The sequence below is a fragment of the Sander vitreus genome, chromosome 14 (assembly GCF_031162955.1).
Source record: "Sander vitreus isolate 19-12246 chromosome 14, sanVit1, whole genome shotgun sequence".
Taxonomy (NCBI): Eukaryota; Metazoa; Chordata; class Actinopteri; order Perciformes; family Percidae; genus Sander; species Sander vitreus.
In genome coordinates, this window is record NC_135868.1 from 18,003,850 (window position 1) to 18,017,832 (window position 13,983).

Below are 13,983 nucleotides of genomic sequence, written 5' to 3' on the forward strand. Positions count from 1 at the left end.
TGTGTACCGGTCTTTTACACTTCTCTGCTTACTGAATAAACTCACGAAGCGCACCTGCTGTGCTGCCTGCTTGAAAAACATGGAGAAGGGTTGGGCGCAACCAAGTCTCACCCAGAGGTGGGGGGGTTTGTGTGAAAAATGTTTTTCTTTGCTTGCCAATTACATTGAATCAAGAAAGCCAACCACTTATCATTTTTTTATAATAGTTAATATTTTACATTCATCATTATGATAAAAATTGTGGGGGGTTAAACTGGCCACTTTTGATTATTGTTAAACACCCCCCCCCCCATCCCCCAAATGATACATTTGCGCGTACTTGTGGACCAACTCAGACTGGGGAGGGGGAGTGATAGTGGTCATGTAATATTGATTTATTTATAATTTATTATTATTATTATTATTATTATTATTATTATTGTTGTGAAATTAGTGTTCATAAATGAGTAATGTATGGCTTTTCAACAATTTCAAGTGAATAATATAAAAATTTACGGAGAACATTGTTAAAGCTTGTGTCATGTGGTGCCCCCCCATTGGTTGTGAATGGTTGGTGCCCCTGGGCACTGGCCCAAGTGCCTTTATGGATAATCCGGGCATACATTTAGCTTACTTTTTGCTTCTTGTTGTACCAATGTTCGGCATCGGCACAAATACAGCAACTGCAAAAAACAACGAAGCAGTTGGGAGTGCAGCATCACAGGACACACACTTAGCACGTACTTAGGAATTGGCAAGAATAAAATATTAATAGAAAACAAAAATAAAATCCTTTAAAAACATTTAAACACTTTTTTTTCTCAAAAGAAACATACATTATGTACACAATTCCAGAGCTTCAAACACAGAGGACTTTTTGAAATGTGACCTCTATCATGGCACATAGGATCAGGTTTGTGAAGTTTGTTGGTGTGTGTGTGTGCGTGTAGCTTTAGGGTACCACATCTGTTCTTAGCTGGACCTGGTACACCCCTTAATGGCTGTGCCCAACATACAGTACCCTTTGGTATAGGTGAGGTTAGGAAGGATTGGTTCTTCTACTTCACTTTAGAAATCATCATCATGACACCATTAACACTATTCACCTGTACCTCATGTCAATCAGAACCAATATCATCATCACGGTCACATTCAGCACCATCGTCTTCAACAGGAAACACCGCCCAAACTTTCATCACAGTTATTTTTGTCTCCACACCAGCACAAGCTTCCGTAGCAGCTTTAGGAAGTGACACATGTCAAAAGCAGCTCTTGTCTCATGCCAGAAGTTCTTGACATCAAAGTTCTTAGAAAGCAGCCGCAACAGCAATGTAAAGTAAAATGAAGTGTCAGTCTTTTAGCTAATCCATCTCCGTTGCAATAAGCTCTTTTTTTCCAGACCCGTATCATTGTCTTGGGCATCAGCCTCTGAGCTTTAATCACTGAGATATGCGGGCAACCCAGATTTTCCTTTCTTACTGTACATCTCCGTTCCCCGCTCTTCTTCAGCTGTTCAAGCATACGTCTCTCCTGATTTTAGTGCCACCAGTTCACAGTCCTCAGTATTGCGCCCGTTCAAGTGTTCGCTGTTACAGTCATGGTGGTACATGAAGGCGGGTACCTCGGTGATGGAGGTGGCTGTGTAGGACGTGGAGCGCATTGAGCAGTGGTCCTTTCGTCTCTGACCCCACTGGGTTTTATACTGCATCCACTGTCTCTTTAGAGCTGCCTGCACCTGGACGACACACAAACGCACAGGTAAAGGAGATGGTTTATTATCATTGTCTGCATCTGCAACGTGGTTTCTTGGGACAAACTGTCCTTGGTAGTTTCATAACTCTCATATAACTGTGTAACTTTACTTTTTGTCTTTGCATACTCCATAAGACCACATCTCAATTGCAAATGCTGCAAACATTTCTCCAAATTGTTTTCTGTTTTTCTTCTCTGATCTACTTTGAGCACAAAATGATTCCACCAGACGTCCAAATTTACATGCAAATCAAAGCGTGGTTACAGTGCAATGGGAGTAAGGCAGAGCCCATATAAACACCGTCTTGTGACAATATTAACTTAACTGATGCATGCACAATTGCTGCAGCATGTGTGGATCACTCAGATTTCAATCACGTCAACAGATGCCAGTTAGGAATTGTAAACACCAAAGTCACATTTCTGGGAATGTGGCCAAGTTGTGCACGTGGCCAGATCATCAGATTATAAAAGGGAAGAAAGATGCAATCTATATTGAGCTATATGTTAAAGATTTAAACATGTCATTATAAATTCTCCCCTACATTCGTCATCTACAACTGTTTATAGGGTGTACGAGGAACCTTTCCCTCAGCCAAAGGTATCAAGATAATATTTAAATATTTACAGTTTTTCTGCAGCATTCAAATGAACCATCCAAATGTGAAATACTTGCCTATGCATGCATCATCTTTCTAAATAAAAAAAAATAAAAAACCCTTAAAAATGGGACAAACTACTTTAATACTACTTTTTTTAATTCCCGAGTTTAGTGAACTTCAGAATGGCAACACACTCAAACTTTTCACCCTCCAGAAGCATGAATGCCTGAGAGAACTTAATGTTCCAAATTTTACTCTGCCTCCCTCAGTTCACCTACATTGCCAATAAAGTTGATCAAAAGGAAAGCAACTCCTCATGGCTACCTGCTGAGCATTCAATAACTAAAGAAATGCCAAAGATTACAATGTTGTAATTCATCACAGTTGTCCTTCCTTTGTCGAATCAATCTGACACGCCTCTGTTTCTGAACAGTAAAACAATTCATTGCTTTCAGACAGAAATTAGCAACAAGCAGCATTTTTTAACTGGGGACGTGTACTGAACCTGCCACTGTCAATTAGGACCCATAGTTAATTTTTGCCCCAGGGACCCTTAGCAAGTTAATCCGGCCCTGCCTACAGTAGAAGCTAGTATTGTTGTTAGATGGATGTGGGGCTTTAGGATTAATGTGTTATTTATTTTGTTCTGTCAATAAAATGTTATAAAATTATGACAAAGTATTAAATGAAGAAAAGCAGCAAATCTGCACATTTGAGATGCTGGGTCCAGTAAATGTTGCCATGATTGAAGAATTGATGGTGTGAACTTGGAGTTCCTAAAAACAGAACACACAGCTGCAGACCTCCAGCAGTGCAACGTTAATCATTTTATTCTGTAACACCTAATTCTGTGATGTGAATCATGACAGTAATTGTTATAATGAGACAAAAGAGCAGCCTGGGCTTACAGTACAGCTCTCAAATAGAACGTCTCGTCACAAAAACAGCTTGAAAGCTGTTTGTCTCACTGACCTGACATCACAATGGGGCCATTGAAGAAACAAGGGAGGTCCGTGCAGTTTGGCTTTGAAATCATAGAGCAGAATTGAAACTGGCCCCAGAAACCCGTGTCCTGATTAAGGGAGCTGAACTGGTCATTATGTGGGTGAAGCAAGCAAACCTTCTCATTCCCTTGTGACAGTTTTTATTAGTTGACCCCGATCACTCTCCGTAGACTCGTCCTTTATACACATGCTCTACATATTTGTTTACATTGTTTAAGAAGATGCTGTTGTGTTCAGGCTGCTCATGTATGATCTAATACCTGACCTATTTTCCAGGCTGAACTCCACAGTAGATTGCTAGTTCCTCTGTTCCAGACATATCATGCCAAGTTTAAATCTGTTGCTCTGTCAATTTATGCATCTCTGCCCTGTTTTCTTCTCACGCAAAAAAAATACCTCCGAGCAATCTTTGTCTCTATGGATAACAAAGAATTCCACTTGTTATTTTAAACTTCAGCATATTAGCTTTAAACACACGGAAATAGTTGTCTGTAATTGCCTGATCCGTCTGTGGTATTCACACCACCACAAAGACTCGCTAAAAATGCCTTTATTCAGTCCCTCCAGGATTTCGCGGCTTTCTTTTTAGATTGTTGTGGCCCAAAATGCCTGATTTTGCGCTAGCTTTTGTAAAAAATTGTGATAAAGTTGCAATGTCTTTTGTATGTTTGTTGCAATGAAGTTGCGGGACACAGTGAAAGTTGCAAAGTTTTTTTTTTTGTATAGTTAAAAATAAAAAGGAAACTTGTTTCGGGGAGAATAAAACTACTCTGAGCTGAGTTTTCCTAGTAACCTTACCAAAAAGGCTCAGGATGCTGCAAATGTTGGTATGATATGAAAATGGCTGGTGGATTTAAGCGTACATTGATGTTAAAATCTATACAGTTTGGCAGGACGGTCTGAAATGTTTTGCACGGGCTTTCGCTGTACGTTTTGTTGGTAAATGTGAGATGTTCGAGTCTCGTCTTCATATCGGAAACAAGCTCTCTCTCACTCTCGCTTGGTCAGTGGCACTCAGATGTAAAGTCTGGCATGTGGGACTGCTGGGATTGGTTGAAGTCGTGGGAAACTCCGGTTATTGGTCAAATTTGCAGAAAAGTTGCGGTTATTGGTCAGAATTGCGAGTCGCACCAAAGTCACAGTGATTGGTTGAATTTGCGTGAATTGGCGCGATTGCGACATCGCAAAATCCTGGAGGTACTGACTATTTAATCCTGCAGCATATATTGTTGATGCTTTACGGAGACCTTGAGTTTGAAAGCATCTGTGGACCCGAAATGTCTGCACAACACTATTAACCCCCAGAACCAAGTAAAGGATGCTCGCAGTTAGACAGCTGCAGACAGACTTAAAAAGGCTGACAGGAGAACTTGAAAGTAGAGTCAATTTCCAGCTGGGCTTGGAAACTACAAAGTAATTCATAAACTGTGTCTTACTCTTCACCTGACATGACCCTTCAGCTTTTACAGCCGCAACAATAGATTGGTCTCGGAAGAAAGTAAAATTGTTACAATTGGACTAATGACAGATATAGCATCTCTATGAACTATGTTATTCAAGTATTCAATGGCAAAACCCAACTTTGAGTTTGTGTTTGGGTCACTTCTTGATATGCTATCAGGCACAGATGTAGAATGCCAGAGATCTGACCTGGAAAAACAAAATATGAAAATGTTTTGCCTGATGGAGTCTGATGTCTCATATTTAATGTCATAAGCAATGAGCGGTTTTATTGCTCCCTGGTTGAACAGCTCCCAGAGTAATATGTGCAGGTTGACCTTTATGAAAGGTTAAAATCGTCCAAAATGATATTTTGTCACACATGGCACCAAAAATTGAAAATTTTTCCAGAAAGCAATTTCCCTAAAGGAATAGTTCAACATTTTGAGAATTATACATTTATGCGCTTTATTGCTGAGAGGTACATAAGAGGATTCACACCTCTCTCATGTCTGTCTGTTATATAATTATATTATATATTTATTAATATAAAGCTGGAGCCAGGAGATGCTTAGCTTAGCTTAGCATGAAGACTGGAAACAGACTGGAAACAGGGGAAACAAAGTAAAACTGCCAGCACCTAAAGCTCACTAATTAAAGAAACTAAACTCAACTAAACTAAAAACGTCTACCTTTGGAGAGAGCCAGGCTAGCCGTTTGCGCTTGCTTCTAGCCTTATGCTAAGCTAAGCTAACTGTCTCCTGGCTCTAGTATTGTACTTTGTTTATAGACAAGAGTGTGGTATTGATCCTCTCCTCTAACTCTTGGCAAAAAAAGCAAAAAAGTGCACAAATACGTAAATGTCAAACTCTTCCTTTAACTTTACACAACATTGTGCAGCAGCAGCAATACACCGTAGAAAAGCCAAACTGCTAATATACATAAATGAAGAGTGCTTACCTCTCCGTTGAAGAAGCAGAATATTGTTGCCACCAGTAATCCCTTAAAAAGCAAAACAAGTAAAAATAATTAGCATTGTATTTTTTTTTACAAAAGTAATGCTATGTATCACTTTCTAGCAGTGAGGTAGGGCAGCAACTTCACAATCAGAGTGCTTTTTGAAAAGAAAAGTACAGTAGAGAGTATATGGTGGGGCAATTTAATCCCTATCTGGCATGTAAATGAACTGACTGCCTACCTGGGAATTTCATGGCCTGTCTGCCTGTTGTTAAATTAAGTGTGTAACTGGTAATTAAATAAAGTTATTGGAGTGGCTAACTGGTTCTTTAAAATGTAATTCAGCAGTGAATCACATTAATCAATCACAACAACGAGGCAGAAAACAAGGATTTTATGGGTGGAAACTTTCAAGCACGCCAAATGTCTAAATTTCAAGCCTGACCCAAGGGCACTGACAAGTGTGGGCTGAGTTCAGGATAATCTTTTTTCTTGCATACTGATGCTGATATTTTTCTTTCCTTTATTACTGATTGGGTTGCTCCCAGATGTGCAAAATACCTCAACCCGCAAGGGAAAAGAAGCAGCAGTTTAAAAAACTTTTTTAGCTTTTAAACTGAGCTTCTACCTGCTACTTAAATAGAAATTCTGATTAATGCAGCGCCTTGCTGTCAGCTCAGTACCTACCTGGTAGTGCATTAGTATGTGCATGATGTACTCGTAGACCTCCCCAGCTAAGGGGTTCTCTGGCCTCCAGGGAATAATGACAAACTGTATTCCCAGCAGGGGCACCAGGATCAGGGTGGCTCTCACTGCCTTCATGTACATGTTGGACTCTGCCCGGTGTGTGTCTCTCAACTTGGTCACCAACACTCTTATAATATTTAGTAAAAAGAAAAGGTTCACCTGGAGAAAGTAAAAAATATATGAAAAAAACTAATGTAATAGCCATTTTTTCTAAACTCTCATGTTTTACAAACTAAAACTACAACCGAAATAACAAACCGATAATCATATTTTTCACTCTGAGATCCATGTATTTCTCTTGTATTGTGCTGGAACGGTGGATTAGCAGACTTACAAGAAGCGCTGCCACTATCGGACCATGGACCGCGTAGAGCAGATGGGTTTCTACACTCATCCAACAGCTACAGAAGGAATAACATATCAGTCAGTGCCATCTGCGGCCCAAAATACACATGCACACACATACAAAAACATGCACGTGTGTGGATTTGCACGCTCTTGCCGTCTGCCACACACAGACGAGCACGTATGTAAACATCTCCTGTTTATTTGCAGAAGTTTCTGGAACATTACTCACTTGTCATCAAAATACTTTTTCCTTGCCACGGCGTGGATGGAAGCAGGCACTAGAGGAAAACCTTGGATGGGAAAAAGATGGCGGCCATATGAGGTCTTGAGTGAATTTAGGCAAATTCATTTGTCATTTATGCAACAGTAAAAAGTGTGCTTTGCTTGGTCAGCTGTTTTTCTGGTTTTAGACTACCTCATATAATAAATAAGTCCTTCACAAATATTACTGTCTATATTCTTGTTTTAGTTTTTAGTCAGTTTTAGTTTAACATTTAATTTAACATTCTCAGGTTCTTTTTGAAGTTGCTGCATGAAAAACTTTCTTCAACTTTTTTTAATTTAACCCAAAAGACTCTTATCTAATCTTGTTGAATTGTTTTTTTTAGTGAGTTGAGTCCAGCGAAGACATAAAACAAATAAAACAATATGTTTTTACACACGCACGCACGCACGCACGCACACACACACACAGCAAATAGTGTTTTGATCGAATGCAGACAGACTTACCCCAGCCCAGGAGGTAGTACCAGTGCAGATGCTGCTCCTCTGCAAACACAGCCACTACGATGAGCGTGTGCAGGTAGATACCTTCACACAGCATCCAGAAATAATTGCAGCCCAGCATGTACGTGTGGAAGAAGTGCAACACCTTACAGTAAACCTGCAAAGAGAGCCAAAATAAAATTTGTTTTGTCTGTTTTTGACTTTCTCTATAAAAGAGACCTTTAATGTAAGTTGATTTAATTTAAACACTCCTGACATCATCTCAGCAGGACACAAAGATGATGTTTCTGCGCTCATGGCACAAAATCATTAGCCAGTATTACCTGCTACAGACAGAGAGGATGTTTATTCATTTACCCCCTCTGGAGGTGGGCTTAAATGGATGTGGAAGATTAGATTATGTTTGTCTCACTTTGCACAAGGAAGTGAAAAAACAAAAAAAAAGTGCTCATATTATGCTCATTTTCAGGTTCATAATTGTATTTAGAGGTTGTATAAGAATAGGTTTACATAGTTTCATTTTCAAAAAACACCATATTTTTGTTTAACTGCACATTGCTGCAGCTCCTCTTTTCACCCTGTGTGTTGAGCTCTCCGTTTTAGCTACAGAGTGAGGAATCACACTTCTGTTCCATCTTTGTTGGAAGTCACACATGTGCAGTACCTAGGTAAGGACAACCAGCCAGTCAGAAGCAGAGTATGAGGGCGTGCCACGCTAGCAGCTAGGCGAGCATTATAACGTGTGTTACAAAGTGACGCATGTTCGTCACGGAAGTAAAGGCTGGACTAAAATAGAGCTGTTTGGAGCAGTTTGTGAACAGTGTTTTCTATTGGAGATGGTAAGTCCTGTTCCTAAGGACTTTGGACTTTTTCACTTTGTAAAGTGAACTGTGAAGATAAGAGAAAAAGTCAAAAAGAATAAAATGAGCACTTTAAAGTCTTCTGTTCTTTTAATTGACTCATTGTTATAATTTCTTGAAAGAGATTACTTTGATGACATATTATGATGTCAGTCATTTCCTTCCACAGTCTACTAATGCTATAATCACCAAGATGCTTATGGATGCGCCATAAGGTGAAATTCTGCTAATAACTGCTACACACTGGCTCCAATGAACCTGACTGTAATGATGACTATTTAAAAAGTCTTGAAATTAACTTTTCTTCCACAAAAGTATATAGTAAGTACATTTTAGATTTGTTATGTGTGCCCCTAGGCATTTTGAGACTCAGTTTCATTTCTTAGGAGATTTGTTAAGGAAATATGTTTTTGGACCTGTCTGCTCAATTGTTGTCTGCTGCTTGCTCGTCTCTAATCTCAGATGGCTTCCCCAAATTTGAATTATGTCCAGGAAGCAGCCAGACATGATGCCATCATCATCATCATTGTGAAGAAATATTTTTTTGTGTGCAATGGCTCGCTTTCAAAACCTCTCCTCCTCGCTACTTGTCAATATGGGTTTTTTTGTCAAATCTGTTACTTTCCAACGTAGGACAGAAAAAGAAATCACAGGCACCATTGGTTGGGATGCATGTCTGTTGGGAAACATTTTGGAATTTACAGCTGCCGAAGTGAGACTTATGAGCCTGTTTTCTGCACTGGTGATTTAGGAAAGGTGGATTGTGGTGATTTGCTCATAGAGAATACAAGCTCTTTTAATTCTGTGGTGTGGTGATACAGAGTCTGGTTTAACCTGCCAGCAGTGTGGGGGAGTAAATACCCAAAGTTTATGTCAAACCAAGGAGGAGACTTAAAACATTAGAAACATCTACATGATATATTGCAGCTTGATTTGTAAACCACAACATTGTTGTTAAGTAACTTTCGACAAACCTCAGATAGCTCCAATGCAAAACAGTTGTGAATTAGTGAAAAGGGAGTGACCTGAAGTCTGCATACAAGTCCACGTCTGCTATAGTGGAGATTCTTCAAGTGGAAAGGGAAATGTAGGAAAGTGAGGGAGAGACATATGGCTAAAAGTTTAAAAGTGAATGACTGTTGTGTGTTTTGAGCTAAGAAGACCCCTGAGAGCAACAGTTAGTAGCAATGCCAGCATCTTTGAATTACCGGTATACTCTGGCTGCATGCATTCTTTAGAAACGCAGAACTACAAACCAGAAAGCCTGATGAAAGTTTTTTTCTAAATTGTATTTGTATGAAAGTTTCTTCCATTTATGTTCTCCATATACAGTATATGTGGGAAAGCAATGAATTAAGTACTTGTTTTTTTTTAGAATAAAAAGCAAGTTAGTTAATATGTTTTTTTAAGTATTTATTCATGAAGTGATTAAGTTCTACTACAAATAGTAGGAACATTAAACGTTTGTGCTCATGTGAAATGGGTACAATTTGTCTTTTTGGAGTTTAGAACAAGCTTTAAATTAATAAGAGTGGCAATTAAAATGTGATATCATACAAGATGGTATTGCAAGCATAAAAAAGGACCTTCGATGTTTAGTTGGAAATTTAATATTATTTGTGTATAGAGTAAACCATCTTGGAAACGTTCAGAGATGGGATGTGAATAAAGACTGCAGTCGGGATGAGCCTGACTTGGTGAATGCACAAAAAGAAGCAGCAGGAGGATGCAGAATCAAACCCAAACCCAGCTAAAGTCTCGGCGGTCTTCTGGATGTTTCTAGTACATTGTCGGGCTACAGATGCTCCAGCTGAAAGCTGGCTGAGATCTAATGGGATTGTATGCACTGTGAGCCAACTTCTATAATCCTATCTGTTGTTTCTGTATGGCATTTTGATCATCTAAAGTTCTGTTTTCTTTAGGTTTTGCACATTAACATATTTGGAAGATGAAGGTTTTTGATTTTTAAAGTTTTTAGTAAGTAGACAATATTCTGACAGTTTTTACTCTTTTTTTACGTGTATGAATGTGTTTAATTTTATAAATGGAAAGATATAAATTTTTGGAGTTGGAAAAACTCTGCAATAACAACTTTTAAGTAACAAAAAGCATTAAGTAAACAGGTTTTCTTATTTTATTCTCATTCGCATTTCCAAAAGGAGTGGTTCTTGAAAAGTAACCCATGAATTTATTTTCAGGACTGATAGTGAGGCATTCCTACAAGACAGATTTATCATCTCTACCAAAGTAGACCTTGAGGTTTCAAATAATTCACATAATACATTCAGTGTGGTTCCAAAACTCTTGACAGAAGTATGTGGAAGAGAGCAAAAACTGTCTGTGTAACTGTGTAACACTGCCAAGATATGGCACAGTGAAATTAATTAGGATGTATGCAAAAGTCTGTTGTACAAACGTAAATATTTAAAATATAGAGCAACTCCATTTGAAATTAGCTTCCTCACATTGCCTGGCCTTGCATAAGCAAATTCATTTTAAAAAATTCATCGAAATTCTTCCTTGCATTTTTATCTGGTTTAGCATAAATTGTGAATGCATTTGTATCTCATTTCAAGACAGTGGAACTACTCTTCCTCCTTACACTGTATTCTGCTAAACTGCATTTTATTTTAGCCATGCTAGCATCTGGCTCTAGGGATGTCAGTCCACCACTTTGGTCTAGATTGAAATATTGCAACATAATATTGGACTATAAAACTTGGTAAAGATAGACATTGTCCCCCTAAGGATAAATATCATACTACTTATGGTGTTACAATAACTTCTCCTCTTGTGCCATTATCAGATACAACACTTTGGTTTATGACCAAATACATGCAAAAGGATGGACTCATTCCTGCAGCATTCTATACAAGCAAAATAATGGCCGTACCCATCAGCCTCAGCTGTAGCATAGATAAAATAAGATAAAACTGTATTTGTGATGTGTGCTTATGACCCAATATTAGCATGCTAACATGCTAAATTAAGTTGGTGAACACAGTAAGCATGTTACCATTTAGCTGGTCTAACAGACTCTGACAGATATGTGGTGTTATAGTGTCCATCCCCACTATGGATGTATGGCAGTACTAACAGTACAATTTGTGGTAGTCCTGGTGGTAAATTATTTGACAGAAGCTGAACTTACTGGGTTTCTGCCCACCACTTCAGGATTATTGACAACTGCTACGAGGGAGATGATGGTGAGGGCTGAATTGAGTACATAGGAGCAGAAGAGGTTCTTGTGCAGGGTGATCCTTTGACAGCTCAGACTCCTGTGTGAAGAGAGATGCCAGAGTCAATGCCATTGACTTTGTAACATACCAGGACATGATGTGATAATTAAAAAGAAATACCATCTAAAACTCGGGAATCAAATGTTTTCTGACACAAAAACATAACATTAAAGTAGACAAAAAACTTCCTACAACGGATGAAGTAAACAGGACAAAAAGTGACTGTCAGGCTAATAGTTAAATGAGGTTGTCAGATGTTGCTACAGTCTGTAAAATATCAAATAATTGGGAGTTTTCATCTCAGAATTCGGTTGGTAAAAAACCCTGGGATCAATGAGATGGATTGCCTCTAAGTGCTCTGTACATGCTAGAAACGCTGTTAAATAATGCATAATGAATCCCAAAGGTGGTCCTCATTACCTTTGCTGGTCACCCAGAATTAATAGCATAATTAAATACTTGACAGGCAAAGTAAAAATATATATTAGAATCAAAATCATTACAAGTCATTCATATCCAGTAGTGTTTTTGTTGGTAATGGTTAAATAATGTTTTAATTTCAGGGCAGCCATCAAATGTAATGCAGCTCACAGAGTATTTGAAGCTGAAGGAAACCTTGAACCAAATATATTTTGCAGAATATAGCCTCCTATAAATATGTCCTCTACAGTGTAAGAAGTTATATCCTTTTATTGCTCACGGACAATTTTATCATTGTTGAGCCATGAAAACCCCAGAGATTCATGAAAAACAGGAAGAGCACTACATTTACTCAAGCCAGGACAAAACATCATATAAAACGTATTCAGAGGCCATGGTTATCTCCTACAGAAAAGCAGTCTCACCTTAGCACCGGACATAAAAGGAAATGTAGGAGCTGCTGAGTGTTTATATACAAGGGTTTTTTTTTTAATCTAAAAGGGGATGTCAAAACACAGGCTGAATCCTTATGGCAGCATCGTTCGGACTGCCACAGGTCCTAACGTCTTCAGGGCTGGCCGTTTAACCCTGTCTGTTTTTCCACGACAAGCTGGAGTATTTTTATCTGTTGTAAATAACAGAGTAGTGCAGCTGTACACCATCACATACCACTGTAAGCTTCACATCTGGATCTTATAATACAACATTAAGCCTTCAATATTTAAATTGTTTAGGCTATAAATAGGGTAAGTAATAGTTAAAAAGAAAAATAGTTACTTTATTGAGACCTTAATTTGTTTTTGTACTCTGATGTTGATGAGTTGCTGATGTCCCATTGAGTTTCTGTGTAGCTGAGTTTGACTCACAGCGGGTCATGGAGTTTTCCAACAGTGCACCTGCCCTGAACTCGGCTGCTAGATTTACGAGAAAATAAGACTTTGCAGCAAACTGAGGGTCTCGTACAAGATCTGTTTTGGATAACAGCTGTGTTTAGGAGGTCAACACCCTTCAACATGTCAAATTTTACAACTGCAGCAATCATGAACACCAGTGCCAACAAAGAAACTTTTCCAGATATTGTTACAGAACATAAAGTTAATTTCCCTCTAAGCTCCATATTTATTTTTCTCCACAGATATCTGTAGAAATATAAACCTTACTGCGTCATTAAAAATAATTCTGATTAAGTTACTTCCTTCCTAGAGATAATCTAGAAAGTTTTAACAATGTGCAGACAGCTTACTTTTTCTCAGGCTTCATCACTTCCAAATTTCACATACATTAACTGAATATTATTTCACATACATTAACTGAATATTATACCTCCCTTTCATTCATCTACTTTGTTTTAATCTCTTAAAGTTGAATTTCAGCAGCAGTATCTCATTTATATGTGCACTTTTTCCCTCTGGGATTAAGTGTTTAATTGGGATGAACAACCTTAATGAGCAATACGCTCAGGTGCACGTTTCTAATAATAGCAAAAGACCAACACATTCAATGGACGTCACAGCTCTCCAGTTTTGAATCCTAAATATCCATGAAATAAGTGTGCAGCACAAGGAAACCAAGTTGGCATGAAATTAGCGAACGTTAAACTGTGTATAAATTACACTCAGTGAACTACTTTCAGGTCGATAGTTTGCATTAATTTGCAACTGCATCTAAGATAGTAATAATGTTCTGATTACTGTCTTCAGTTTTAATTTAACGCTGTGCTATTTTTTTTTTTTAAACAATTTAGATCATTACTTACTCTGGAGCAGCTCTACGAGTAAATAAACAATCAGTCTATGAAACGTGACATCTAGACTCATTAACACTAAGAAATGTTCTATATGTCTCTTGGGCAAGTATTTCAAACTGTAAAATTCACTCTGCTGGTGTGGACAAAGGCAGAATGGAGATT

General features: G+C 38.3%; 1 protein-coding gene across 1 annotated transcript in view; it reads right to left on the reverse strand.

Moving 5' to 3' along the window:
* Positions 1-1,466: 1,466 nt before the first annotated feature.
* The window catches only part of calcr (calcitonin receptor), a 30,225-nt gene continuing 17,708 nt past the window's right edge, over positions 1,467-13,983 (reverse strand). Inside the window, exons 15-21 of the mRNA XM_078267701.1 lie at positions 11,567-11,693; positions 7,559-7,712; positions 7,059-7,119; positions 6,816-6,882; positions 6,422-6,640; positions 5,738-5,779; positions 1,467-1,714 (exon numbers count right to left, since the gene is read on the reverse strand). Coding sequence (XP_078123827.1) covers positions 1,493-1,714; positions 5,738-5,779; positions 6,422-6,640; positions 6,816-6,882; positions 7,059-7,119; positions 7,559-7,712; positions 11,567-11,693 — 892 coding nt within the window. The 3' untranslated portion in view covers positions 1,467-1,492. The remainder of the gene's footprint in view (positions 1,715-5,737; positions 5,780-6,421; positions 6,641-6,815; positions 6,883-7,058; positions 7,120-7,558; positions 7,713-11,566; positions 11,694-13,983) is intronic.